This window comes from Trifolium pratense, linkage group LG2 (genome assembly GCF_020283565.1).
Source record: "Trifolium pratense cultivar HEN17-A07 linkage group LG2, ARS_RC_1.1, whole genome shotgun sequence".
NCBI lineage: Eukaryota > Viridiplantae > Streptophyta > Magnoliopsida > Fabales > Fabaceae > Trifolium > Trifolium pratense.
The window spans coordinates 7964984-7978236 of record NC_060060.1 but is presented as its reverse complement, the minus strand read 5'-3'; the positions used below and the strand labels follow the sequence as shown (position 1 = coordinate 7978236).

At 32.9% G+C, this 13253-nt stretch overlaps 2 protein-coding genes across 2 annotated transcripts; both read right to left on the bottom strand.

Annotated features, from left to right (window-relative positions):
* Positions 1-1691: 1691 nt before the first annotated feature.
* LOC123904095 lies at positions 1692-2780 on the bottom strand. Its single transcript, XM_045953784.1, has one exon. It carries the CDS (start codon positions 2778-2780, stop codon positions 1692-1694), a length of 1089 nt encoding a protein of 362 aa, XP_045809740.1.
* Positions 2781-7527: 4747 nt separating this feature from the next.
* LOC123909986 (linamarin synthase 1-like) lies at positions 7528-10722 on the bottom strand. The gene is made up of 2 exons (XM_045960966.1): positions 10138-10722; positions 7528-8702 (listed from the first exon to the last, which is right to left on the bottom strand). Exons 1-2 carry the CDS (start codon positions 10631-10633, stop codon positions 7759-7761), a joined length of 1440 nt encoding a protein of 479 aa, XP_045816922.1. The 5' UTR covers positions 10634-10722; the 3' UTR covers positions 7528-7758.
* Between the last annotated feature and the right edge of the window lie 2531 nt (positions 10723-13253).

Genomic DNA, 13253 nt, shown 5'->3' with positions numbered 1-13253 from the left:
CACCTCCCCCATTCTTCTAGCTAGGACTTTTGATATGATCTTGCATATAGTGCTGCAGCAAGAAAATAGGTCTATACTCCTTGATCTTCTTAGCCTCATTAGTCTTAGGGATCAAAGTGACGAGAGTGCAATTAGTTGCCTTATAAAGTCTACCGTTATCAAAGAAATCATGAACAGCTCCCAACACATCAGGTTTCACTATATTCCACGCTTTCTTAAAAAAGTAAGCCCCGTAGCCATCAATGCTCGGAGACTTCAGGTCACCAATACTCTGCAGAGCATCTGTAATTTCTTTGTCAGTGATAGGACCAGTCAACTTTTCCCTTTGCTCATTATTAAGTTGGGGTCCTTCTCTCATCACAGTGATGTCAACACCATTTAAATCATTATCAGCCATGCCCATGAGCTTAGAGTAGAAACTCATAACCTCTTCTTCAATATCATCTTGGGTTGTAAGTTGGGTACCATCCTCTGTATATAACACATTCATGTTCTTTGAAGCTGACCTTGTTTTGATTGAGGCATGGAAGTAGCTGTTATTCCCATCCCCTAATTTTAGCGACTCCAATTTAGATTTTTGCTTCAAAATTTTTTCCTCAATTTCCTGCCAATTGAGAAGGTCATCATTACACTGTTTCACCACCTCAATTTTATCAGCATTCATTCTATCCAGCCCAAGGTCCAGCTGAGCCTTTAGAAGATTTTCTCTAGCTTTAGAAATTTGCAGCTTAACATCTGAGAGGGGCTTGCTAATCTCTTTCAGAATAGGCTGCAACCTTTGCAACTTCTTCCACAGCATGTACATAGGCCTGCCACTAATTTGCTCATGCCAACTATTAGCCATTGCGTACAAAAAACCATCCAGATCAGCAGAACTATTAAGGAACTTCAACTGATTTTTTATTTTCCTCATGGTACCTTCAGCACTTTTGAGACACAAAAGAGCATGGTCAGAAACACTAGGGTGCATGACATGGAGGGTGTAATCCTTTTGAAGCCAATCTATATTACCAATCACTCTATCAATTCTAGAATAAATGGCACAGTCACGTTGTTTATTAGACCAAGTAAAATGATCTCCATTGTTATCCATCTCATATAAGCTAGTAATGTCCATCATAGTGCTTAAATCACGATATTCGGATTCAGTGACATCTCTCCCCCCAATTCTATCTTGACTCTTCAACACATTATTGAAATCTCCCATCAAGAACCAAGGTCCCTGTTGTTGACTATGGAGGGTTGCAATATCGTTCCATAGCTTTTGCCTCTATTCAAGGTGGTTTTGAGCATAGATTGCTGTCATCCAATACAACCAGTCCCCTTTCGAGTCATACACGCTACAGTGGACCATCTGATCAGTACTATGAATCAACTTGATGTTTACATTATTATCATTCCAAAAAATCCAAATTCTACCATTTTCATGTTTATTGTAATTATCAACATAATTACCTCGAAGCTTCAACCTCTTTCTAATATTTTCAGCTTTGTTGTTCTTCACTATAGTTTCAATAAGAATTGCAATGTCAGGGTTAAGGTCTAAGAGACGCGAGCTAATCTCTCTAACCTTCCCCATTTTATTAAGCCCCCTCACATTCCATGCTATGATCATGGAACATCTTCATGAAACACCATGACATTCATACCAAGTGTTTCAAACCCATTGTCACATATGACTCCGGCTGCTGCTATTGGCTTTTTCCCCTATCTTTACCTCCTTTGCACATTGTTGTCCATTCACCATTATCTGGGTCATTGTTTGTAGTGGTCACAACACGTAGCTTAGTAGGAGTTGACACCTTCTGACTTGCACTCTTTTGCTCTTCATTTACTTCCTTTGTTGTGACTTTAGGTACCCAATTTTTCACTAGCCTCTTCTTTGCTCCACACTGGTGTCCAAATTTCTGACATTTATCACAGAATGTTGGCTTCCATTCATATTTCACTGGCTGTTTCATTCTCCCTCCCTCCGAGTCTTTAATAGTAATTTCAGTAGCTAGCTCTTGAGTAATGTCGACCTCCACTAATATCCTAGCATAGGAGATGCGGAATTTGTTAGCAATGCACTCATCAGTAACAAGAGGGGTACCCAAAGCACTCCCTATCTTGCTTAAGCTCTTCGCACCCCAGAGATACAAAGGGAGTTGAGGCAATTTAACCCAAATCAGCAGAGTTCTCAGCATGTCATTCTTCAGGTTGAAATTTGGTTTCCACTCTCTCAGCAACATGGGCATGTTTCTTATGGTATAAGGTCCTCCCATTAGTACAGCATCCCTATCAGCATAGGAGTGAAATCTCAAAATGAAATATCCCTCCTCATTGTAATACACGTCTGCTAACTTCACAAAGTTCCACATCTTTATCATGAATTGTTTAACTCCATTCATACTCAGCTCACCACCTAACATATACATGATTAAAGCTGAATCCCAAAATTTTACCTCATTAACAACGTCAGATTCATCGATTTCAACTTCAATCTCACCATTGGTGACCTTTGGAGTGACAAATTCGATCTTCATTCCTTTCCCTGGGTTGCGATTGCCAGACAGAACTTCCACCCAGAGCTTTTTATCCATGGTGTTGTCAATCGGAGTTTCGAGGGTTTGCGAGGTTACATCGTCTTCGTCGTTACCTTCGTTTCCACCATTCGCGATTGTCTGTGGTATTGCTTCAGCTGTGCCGTCAGTATTGCGCTGACTTGTTCCCCCTATCTGCAAGGGACTCGCCGTGGACGGTGGCACCGGTTTCTTTGGCCGCCCCCGTCCTCTCGTCATCGCTCTCCAATAAATTACGAGTAGATAAAACTTTCTTTTTATATTTTTAAATTACGAGTAGTATTTTCGAAAAATAATTAATGCATTTCAAGTTTTTTATTTTATTTTAAAGATTTTGTATTAAAAAACAAAGAAAAGGAATAAAATATAAAATATCTTTATACTCCCTCGTTCCTTTTTAAGTGTCCAAAAACGTCGGATTTAACGTTTCTATTTAACTGTCCATTTGATGTTTTAAGAGTACGATTTATCAATTGTACCATTTGTCAATTACTCATATTTTTTTCAATTAGACTAATTAATGATATATATTTGAAAAACTAAAGTTTTTTTTATAAATTTTTTTTTGGTACATAACATATTAATTCTTTTTTACATAATATATTAAATTTATTTGGAAAGAGAAAATATGTGCAAAAAAATAGAAATGTATCGGTGGATTAAAATTATGGTATATTAGGAAGATAAAGTGCAAAAATATATTTTCATAATTTAATGTTACTATTCTAAAAAAATACTTAAAAAAGAACAAAAAGAGTATTTAAATAGTGACATACTCCACGTTGAAGAACATAACTTGTCTTAGAACATCCACGTTGATTGTCACTACAGAACAGTGCTTAACTTATTCGACTCGAGAAAGTCTTCTATAAACACAAATACAAATAATATTTGTTAGGCACACTCACATGACATAAGAAAAAATAAAGAGAAAATGGTTAAAGTGGTATAAATTGATGTGACAATTTTATTTTATTTTTAAGTTTTTTTATTTTATTTTTGTGAGTGTCCTAAAACTTGTGTCCAAATAATTTTGCCTAAGCAAGTGTATTTTAATAGACTCATTGTACACATCCCTTTCACTCAACTGTTCTTGCATCTCTTTTGGGGCACCTCCCTCCCCATACAAATTAGGAGTTGGAATTTTGTGTTTTAAAAATAATAAATACTACATGATTCTTAAAAGTAAACGTTAAAGAATTTTATGTAAAAATATTCATTTTAAACACTAAATATTTACTTTTAAAATTAAAATATTTTTTTGATATAAAATTTCTATTTTAATTTGAGTTATTTAACCTAAGAACACGTTTGCAAAATTCTAAAATAATTTTGGTCCATATAGAATCTAGCTAGCTTTTAGAAGTTCATTATGGTAGTATACAACTAGAAATCATATGACGTGAGCTTCTTCTGTCCACAATTTTTTTCTTGGCAATGGACCCGTCCTGTCTTTTATGTAGGAATATTCTGTATTTAAGTGAATTTTATTTTAGAAACTTCCATATTTATTTAAATAGTACTTACTCCGATCCTTAATTATTAGTATAAGAAAAAAATTATTTTTTAAATTTATAGAATGTTTAATGTATATAATTTTTTTGTCAAGTTTGATGTATATAATTTATAATATGATTTAGATATATCAAATATTCTATAAATCTAAAAAAATAATGTTTTTTATAATAAAGACCAAAGGGAGTACTATATTTAATTATTTATTATAAAATAATCATAATTTTCATTGTACATATTAACTTCCAATGTCTCACTCAATTATTAATCAATTAATAAAACGACATTATAATCTCACTCATATAATATTATGATTGAGTTTAACCCTATTTCTAGGAATCAAAGTTCATAGACGATTCTATTCCATGTCATTTAGATAAAAAAGTGTTTCTCAAGCACTTTCTAAATCAAAAGATCAATTTTAAGGTCTAAAATCGAAAAAGCATTAAACACCAGAATAAATCATAAACATACTGAACTTTATATCATATATAAACAGTCAAATCACATATAGATGGAGAGAATTTATAGGAGACACCAGGTCAAAACTAAAGGTGCGCCAAAGAGGAGTGTTCTACAAAGCGTTCACTTTCTTTATTTGAGCACGTGGACTCTCAGCATCCAGACACACTCGTGTTCCTATCACCATATGCAAGGAAAAACAGTGCACCGAAATCAAGTCAGTCTCCTCATCCAACGTCAGTTGCCACACCAAAATGCACTTGACCTAAATTGGCTCAGTTGCCTCCTTTCATACACCCATTTTTTGAAGACGTGATAAACGTTGCCAGGGACGGACATTGTGAATTTCATGTTGTTGCTGGCCTAATTAAATATTTTGTTGATGATTAACAAATCATCCGTCTTGAACTGACAATTGAATTGAACAAGTATAAAGAGCAGTATCTCGCAGTGTTTGGTAGTCAAGCAAGATTCAATGAGGTCAAGCATGTTCTTACTCATGCAGGTATCGACCCATCACACGAGGATAAATGGATGATTATGCCTGATAAGGGGTTTCTATTTGCACAAAAATACACACACGTTGTTGTCATAGTAATCGGTGATAGGTTTTCTTAAATTTATTTTCCGTTATAGGGTGAACCTCCAGAGAGAGATGTGCCTTGGATGAGTGAATGACAACCATTTCATGATAATACAATTGAAGTCGACATGTTCGTTACCTCAAATCAGTCCGTTGTGGGAAAAATACCGTTTGAAAGGTGTTGAAATTGGCCCACTAGATATGTTCATCGGATGACTAAGTACAACGGTCTAAAATGTGATCATGGTGGTATTGTAATTGGAGAGTCTACCACATCTCAACATGATAAGAAGGTTATAGACCTTGAGGCAGACAACCATGGTTCAAAAGTTGTTGATGATGAGCATTTTGAGTTTGGGTTCCCTCCATTTAGAGAGAGATGGACACAAGTGAAAGTCAGTGGGGTTCACAAATTAGCGGGACCCAATTTTAATGGGTCCCACTAATTTTTAATGTGTCTATCTATCTCTAAATGGAGAATAAATGAAAGGATAACAAGTGGAGGAAACTCAAACTCGACCATTTTGCAGAAGAAACAGTGGATCTAGCACATGATTAGATTAGTTTATTTAAAAAGTGTATATTATTATACTAACGACTTTAACCACTTTTTGATTTTTTTTCTTCGTAAAATGGTTAAAGTTTAAATGTAAATGACTACTCAAATTAATATATATGAAATGATATTTTGATATTTTTATTCATTTATTTTTTATATCTATTTTATTTTTTATGTAAATTGGTATATTTTCCACATTCATGTTTGGGTGTCGTTCGCTGGTTACAGAGCTAATAGGTCTGAGGGTTCGCTGTTTACAAAGCAAACAAGTGTGGGTGTTCGCTCGCTAAACAACGAACACATTTGTTACTGAAAAATAACAGGAAATAGATTGCAAGTAGCATTTGAATATGAATAGCTTTATTAATTTTTAATAAAAACAAAACCAAAATTACATTGCAACAATGTTTAGACAGAAAAATAACATGAAAAAGTCTATCTTGGGGTAAAAGTAAATCAGAACAGATGCCTCTCGGTTAGTCATATTATTTCAAATTTGTCCATAAAAAGTCCCTTGTCGATTATCATATTTCTCCCAACCATGGTGACTAAAGAACAATGGTAGGAGCAATATGACTAACCGACGACAAACTATGCAACCGTTTGCACGAAACAAACAAAATTAAAACAACAAAAAATGAAAGTATGAGAGAATGGAGAGAATGAGTGAATTTTTTTGGCACAAATGATGTCAATTTATAGAATTCACCGAATAATTTGATTGGTTGAAGCTATGTTACAACCATACACAAGGGCAATCACATTTTGTCACATGTCAATCACATTTGACTGCATGTGAGACTGTTTTTTTTTTTTTTTTCTTTCTGCAGACCAGTTCGTTGTTTGAAATGCGCAATCCATTGGTTGTGTAGCCAAGAGAGGTTTTTTTTTTCTCTCAGTTTTTGCAATTTTACACATTCGCTGTGTAACCAACAGGAGGCGGGGGGTAAAAAAGAAAGTCAGGTGGTGCATAAGAAGCTCGGAGGGTGTGAAAAGATGACTCTTAGATTGATTGCTAATATGTTATAATTTTATTCAAATTTGATTTAATGATTAATATAAATACTTAATATTTTTTTCTTCTAAAAATAATACTCCCTCCGGTTCTAAATATAAGATAAACTTTACTTTTTAGATTCAATTGAGAATCAAATGCATTTGATCTTAATTATGGATTAAATACATTAGATTTTTAATGAATCTTAAAAAGTAAATTTTCTCTTATATTTAGAACATGAAGGAGTAGTATTTTAGATTTTAGTTTTTTTTTGTTTACGCAAAAAATAATAGTATTTTCCCGGTTAAAAATAATAGTTCTTTTTTTTTGGTTTTCACAACCAGTTTAATCTGGTTCGGGGGTCAGTTCTGACATCAAGTGGTTCCAGCCCCCTCCCGATCGCAGTTGCGGGGGATCGACCCGTAGTCCTCCCTACCAAATTCAGCGCCAATCACCACTGAACCAACCAACGATTGACTATTTTGAAGAATAAGATTTTAATTATGGATCCTTAAAAAAAAAGATTTTAATTATGGACGAGTAAACTCGTTATGGGCCAGAATGCTATTTGCGCCTCCTCTTTTTATTTTTCTGCCGCTTCTTCCTGATTTGGGCCTTACTACTTTTGCACTTGATACTTACTTCCTGCACCCTTGTTTTCTACTTCGGCATGTTTCTGATTTGGCTTTATTGAAAAAAAAGTATAAATACTCATTCCGTAATCTTAACAAAACCCATTCTACTTTATATTTTTGATACAATTTTTTTGAAACTTTCATACTCTTAACATCATTCTCATAAGAGCTAACATTAAGGAAAAACAAAAACATTTATTTCTCTCTCCAAAACAAAACTATTAAATTTCTTAATCAATCAAATGAGCAATACAACTAGGAATATAATAAAAAAAATTAATGAAGCAACATTAGTTACAATATTGCTTGCCACTTTGTCAACCCAATTGTAACATCATGAAAAGAAAAAAAAAAGGAAAAAGGAGACAATGTTTCCTTAAACAAGAAGTAATTTAAATAAAGTAACAGAACAAGATAATTTCACATTAGACCAGTGATAATAGGATTCAAATAGCGTTGCGATGAAGAACCTCCGTAATTAACTTGTGAAAATTATTGTATGACGATCCTTTTAAATCGGTAGCATTTTTTGCTTTCTTTTTCCACTCTAAGCTCTTTTGTTTCATTTCTTTTCCCTTTTTTCCCTCCATCATTTCCATCACAAGTTTTGTTATCTCCTCCCTTTTCACGTCATGGTTAATTTCCATCCCCATTTCCCAATTGTTGCATAAATACCTACAATTTGTTTGTTGCTCAGCAAAGAAAGGCCAACAAATAGTAGGCACACCCGAAGAAATAGCTTCGGTTGTAGAATTCCAACCACAATGAGTTAGAAAGACTCCAATCGACGGATGAGCAAGCACTTGATCTTTAGAGCACCAACTAGTTATGTATCCTCTATCCTTAACTTCATCTAGAAACTCTTGTGGTAAATTTGATGTTTCTTCACCCATTACTGCATCTGGCCTCATTATCCATAAAAATGGTAACTTGCTATTTGCTATTCCCCAAGCAAATTCATTCAAATGATGATTTGTCATAACAGTTATACTTCCATAATTAACATATAAGACTGAGTCGGGCTTCCATTTATTCAACCATTTTATACATTTTGGATCATTTTTCCATAAACTTGAACCACTTTTCTTAAAACCACGTTCTTTCTCTGGAAAGTTCCTATCAGATATATGAAGTGGACCAATGCTATATATGTTTGGGTTTTTGGCCCTAAGAGTGTAAAGGGCTTCTTCTTCCAATTCTTCAAATGTGTTGATTAAAATTGTTGACGATTTTATACAATTTTGTGCTTCGGAACCCATAAAATCAAACATAATATCATTTAGATCCGTGACTCTAATAAAACTTGGAAGGTCTCTTAGTTTGATATCTTTCATTCCCGTTATCCAATCTATACTTGTTTCTAAGGTGCCATCGCTAACAAATTTTTCATCTGAAAAATTGACAAAAATAAATTACTCTTAGTAATGTTTTACAATAATTATTGTTTTTTTTTTAATTTAGTCTCTGGAAATTTAAAAACAACTATTAGTCCATAAGATCATCTTATTGGGTCATATGGCGCCACGTGTCATAATTATGTTGGACCACCTATGGCATCAAGGACTAAAATCATTAACTTTTGAATTTGTAGGAATTTACAAGGACTAAAACAAAAAAATATTATATTTACTAGGATTAAAATCATATTTAAACCTATATCAAATACTCCCTCTGTTATTTTTTATAAGGAACACTTTGAAAAAAAAATTGAGTTATTTTTATAAGAAATTTTGACCAATTTTCAAATGTTTTAAATGTTTAATTTCACTTATGCTCTTATTTATCATGAGAGATAATTTAAAAATAAGTAAGTTAGTTGAATTAAGGGTAATTAAAGAAGGGTATACATGGAATAAATTAAAATTTATAAGAGTAATAAATGAAAATAACTACTCCATCCGTCCCAAAATATAAGAACTAGTCTGACTACTGCATGTATGCCAACGCACAATTTTGATCATAATCTTTAATTGTCTATTAGTAAAAATTATAAAAACTTGATATTTTAAAAATACTCATCAAAACACATCAAACAAGATCTTATATGCTAATATTTATATCTATATATTATTAAAAAAAATGGTCAAAGTAAGATAAGTGAACAGTGTCATTTAGTCAAAATAGTTCTTATAGAATGGGACAGAGGGAGTATGTAGAATATGCTTCCTTGGTCTGTGTGATTTTTTAAAGTCTTCCTTATAAAATGGACCGGAGTCAGTAATACATTACAAATTTATATGGGAAAGATCAAATTAAACCGGTGTAACTTTTGAGTAATATTACACCGCTCAATAACGCTTTAACGATTACAAATTTTACAATATTCATCTTGGATTGAAAGTTTATATCGTATAAGAAATATAAAATAATTTGATATGTTGTCGGTTTATGCGTTTTAATTGATTTAACATTGATGATTTTGGATTTTAGATTTTCGTAAAATTTTTTAACATTGATGCTCTATATAATATAATTATAAACTTTCAATCCAACAATAAATTTTATAAAATTTGTATTTGTTAATGTTAGACTATATGAAAATATATAATTAGGCTTTTGATTGTAATTGGACTTTGGGCTTAATAGTAATTTAGTATGCTTGGTATTTACTATATATTTGTAAGAGTCACTATTGTAAAAATAAGTTTTGCTCAACGTAATGAAACCCTAATACCCTCCTTTTGTTCATTCTCTATTTTGTTTCTCTGAATTGAACAGTTAAAATGTTATTGAGTGGTGTAATATTACTCAAATGTTATATCAGTATAACTTAATCCATCCCCATATATAAAATATTTTTTGTACAAAAAGAAAACAGGTTTTACCTTTGAATGGAAGAATCCCTCTTTTGACAAGTTCATCATAATGCAAATATCCAAGAAAACCACAAGCAGAAGCAGTCCAAAATTGTACCTCTTGAATGCCCAAATCTTTTGCAACTCTTCCAGCAAAGGCCAAAAGTCCATCAGCAATTATACAAGTAACTGGAATATGTGGTGATGAAGTGTTGAGCTTATTCACAAGCTCTTTAAAAGGAACATAAAAGTTATTTCTAATTGCATCACACAACATTGGAATATCTTGTGTTGCATCTTTATCAGATTCCGGTAAACCATCGGGTATCGTCTCAAATTGAAAATCTGGGAGACCCTTTACAAACTCTTCTCCAAGTGATTTAATCAAACGTTTGTGGTTGAATTCAGTGTTCACAAAAGTTATGTGGAAACCATTGCAACGAAGGAGTTTGGCTAGTTGCATGAAGGGATTCACATGACCTTGTGCTGGATATGGTACAAGTACAGCATGAGGCTTTTGGTCCATTTCAATATGTTTTATGGGGGTGGGATTGATATTTTGGTGGCTTCAAATATCAATTTTCTTAGCACTACATGAATTAATATTGTAGGTAGGAGAAGGACTTGTACAATGGCTGTGGGTTTATAGTTTAGTTTCTTGTCTCTTATATAATATAATGTAATGTTAGGGAATATCCTTTTTGTTTTCTTGTTTATAAATGTTAGGGAATATGCTTATTGTAGGATTAATTAAAATATATATATATGGGGCTATGATGTATTATGTGTTGAGTTGTGTTTGTCTTTTTAAATAAATACGTTTTCAAAATTATAATTTTATTCATAATCATTATAGTAGTTCTTTGTCTTCAAAACGGTAAAAGAAATGAGAAATATTTGTAGATATCGAAATATATATATATATATATATATATATTGAGTTGGACAAAAATACCCATTTTTTAATTTTTTGGAAGAATAGAGCAACAGGGGCATTTCTGTAATTTTATGCAACAGTACACGCGCCCCCACTTCTTTTTCCCCCCCAGGACACGTGGCAGCTTCTCATTTGACAAAATCCACGCGCGTGCATCACACGCGCCGACAGGCGCGCGTGGGGGTGAAGGCTGACGCGGAGAGAGAAACCTTTTTGAAAAAGGCAGCCACGTGTCACGCTATTATTGGGTCTGCGTGATTTTTTTCATTTTATACTTTAAACTCGATTATTTCGTCGTAAATTAATTTTTTATTTTTTATTTTTTATACCAAAATTCATAATTTTTTTTTCTCTACAAATAGAGACTTGGTTCGTTTGATTTGGACACCGAAAAAAAAACGCAATTTTTCACTACTTTAAACTCGATTATTTCGTCGTAAATTAATTTTTTATTTTTTATACCAAAATTCATAATTTTTTTTTCTCTACAAATAGAGACTTGGTTCGTTTGATTTGGACACAGAAAAAAAAAACCCAATTTTTCACTACCTTAATCTCATCAAATAACTAATAATCAACTTACTGAAACCATTTTACCAGGAAAATGGTTTCAGATTACAACTCTCTGAAATCATTCTACCAGATAAATGGTTTCAGAAGCAAACACAATTAATAAATTACTCACTGAAACCATTCTACCAGTAAAATGGTTTCAGAATACAACTATGTGCAACCATTCTACAAGCTAAATGGTTTCAGAAGCAAATAACTAATAATCAACTTACTGAAACCATTCTACCAGCAAAATGGTTTCAGATTACAACTCTCTGAAACCATTCTACCAGATAAATGGTTTCAGAAGCAAACACAATTAATAAATTACTCACTGAAACCATTCTACCAGTAAAATGGTTTCAGAATACAACTATGTGCAACCATTCTACAAGCTAAATGGTTTCAGAAGCAAATAACTAATAATCAACTTACTGAAACCATTCTACCAGCAAAATGGTTTCAGATTACAACTCTCTGAAACCATTCTACCAGATAAATGGTTTCAGAAGCAAACACAATTAATAAATTACTCACTGAAACCATTCTACCAGTAAAATGGTTTCAGAATACAACTATGTGCAACCATTCTACAAGCTAAATGGTTTCAGAAGCAAATAACTAATAATCAACTTACTGAAACCATTCTACCAGCAAAATGGTTTCAGATTACAACTCTCTGAAACCATTCTACCAGATAAATGGTTTCAGAAGCAAACACAATTAATAAATTACTCACTGAAACCATTCTACCAGTAAAATGGTTTCAGAATACAACTATGTGCAACCATTCTACAAGCTAAATGGTTTCAGAAGCAAATAACTAATAATCAACTTACTGAAACCATTCTACCAGCAAAATGGTTTCAGATTACAACTCTCTGAAACCATTCTACCATATAAATGGTTTCAGAAGGATTTCGGTGTCCAAATCAAACGAACCAAGTCTCTATTTGTAGGAAAAAAAAAATTATGAATTTTGGTATAAAAAATAAAAAATAAAAAATTAATTTACGACGAAATAATCGAGTTTAAAGTAGTGAAAAATTGCGTTTTTTTTTCGGTGTCCAAATCAAACGAACCAAGTCTCTATTTGTAGAGAAAAAAAAATTATGAATTTTGGTATAAAAAATAAAAAAAAAAAAATTAATTTACGACGAAATAATCGAGTTTAAAGTATAAAATGAAAAAAATCACGCAGACCCATTCATATGCTGACACGTGGCTGCCTTTTTCAAAAGCAAAATTTTCTCTCTCCAGCTTATATTCTAGTGTGGCGCAGACAAGATGATCTGATAGATCAGGATGATCTGGGCTGTCTGATTGATCAGACAGTCTTAATGAGATCACATCTTGGCTGTCTGATGGAAATCAACGGTCTGTAACCATGGTCCTTCCGTACGCGCGCGACACTGGATCCACGTCTATTAATTGTTTAAGAAGGTGGGGCGCGTGTTGTTATTTTTTTTTTTTTTATGTAAAATTACAGAAATGCCCCTGTTGCTCTATTCTTTCAAAAATTAAAAGAATGGGTATTTTGGTCCAACTCAAAAGGTGCACCTTGCTAACTTAGACCTAACTAGGGTCTAAGTTAGAAAACCCCTATATATATATATATATATGAGTCAGGATCCGTTGACACCAACTAGTTTGACAC

Excerpts from the sequence above, each read along its gene's own strand:
- LOC123904095 (XM_045953784.1), bottom strand. The coding sequence starts at position 2,780 with ATGACGAGAGGACGGGGGCGGCCAAAGAAACCGGTGCCACCGTCCACG.
- LOC123909986 (XM_045960966.1), bottom strand. The coding sequence starts at position 10,633 with ATGGACCAAAAGCCTCATGCTGTACTTGTACCATATCCAGCACAAGGT. Across the intron at positions 8,703-10,137 it reads AGGGATTCTTCCATTCAAAG|ATGAAAAATTTGTTAGCGAT; the intron begins GTAAAACCTGTT and ends TCAATTTTTCAG.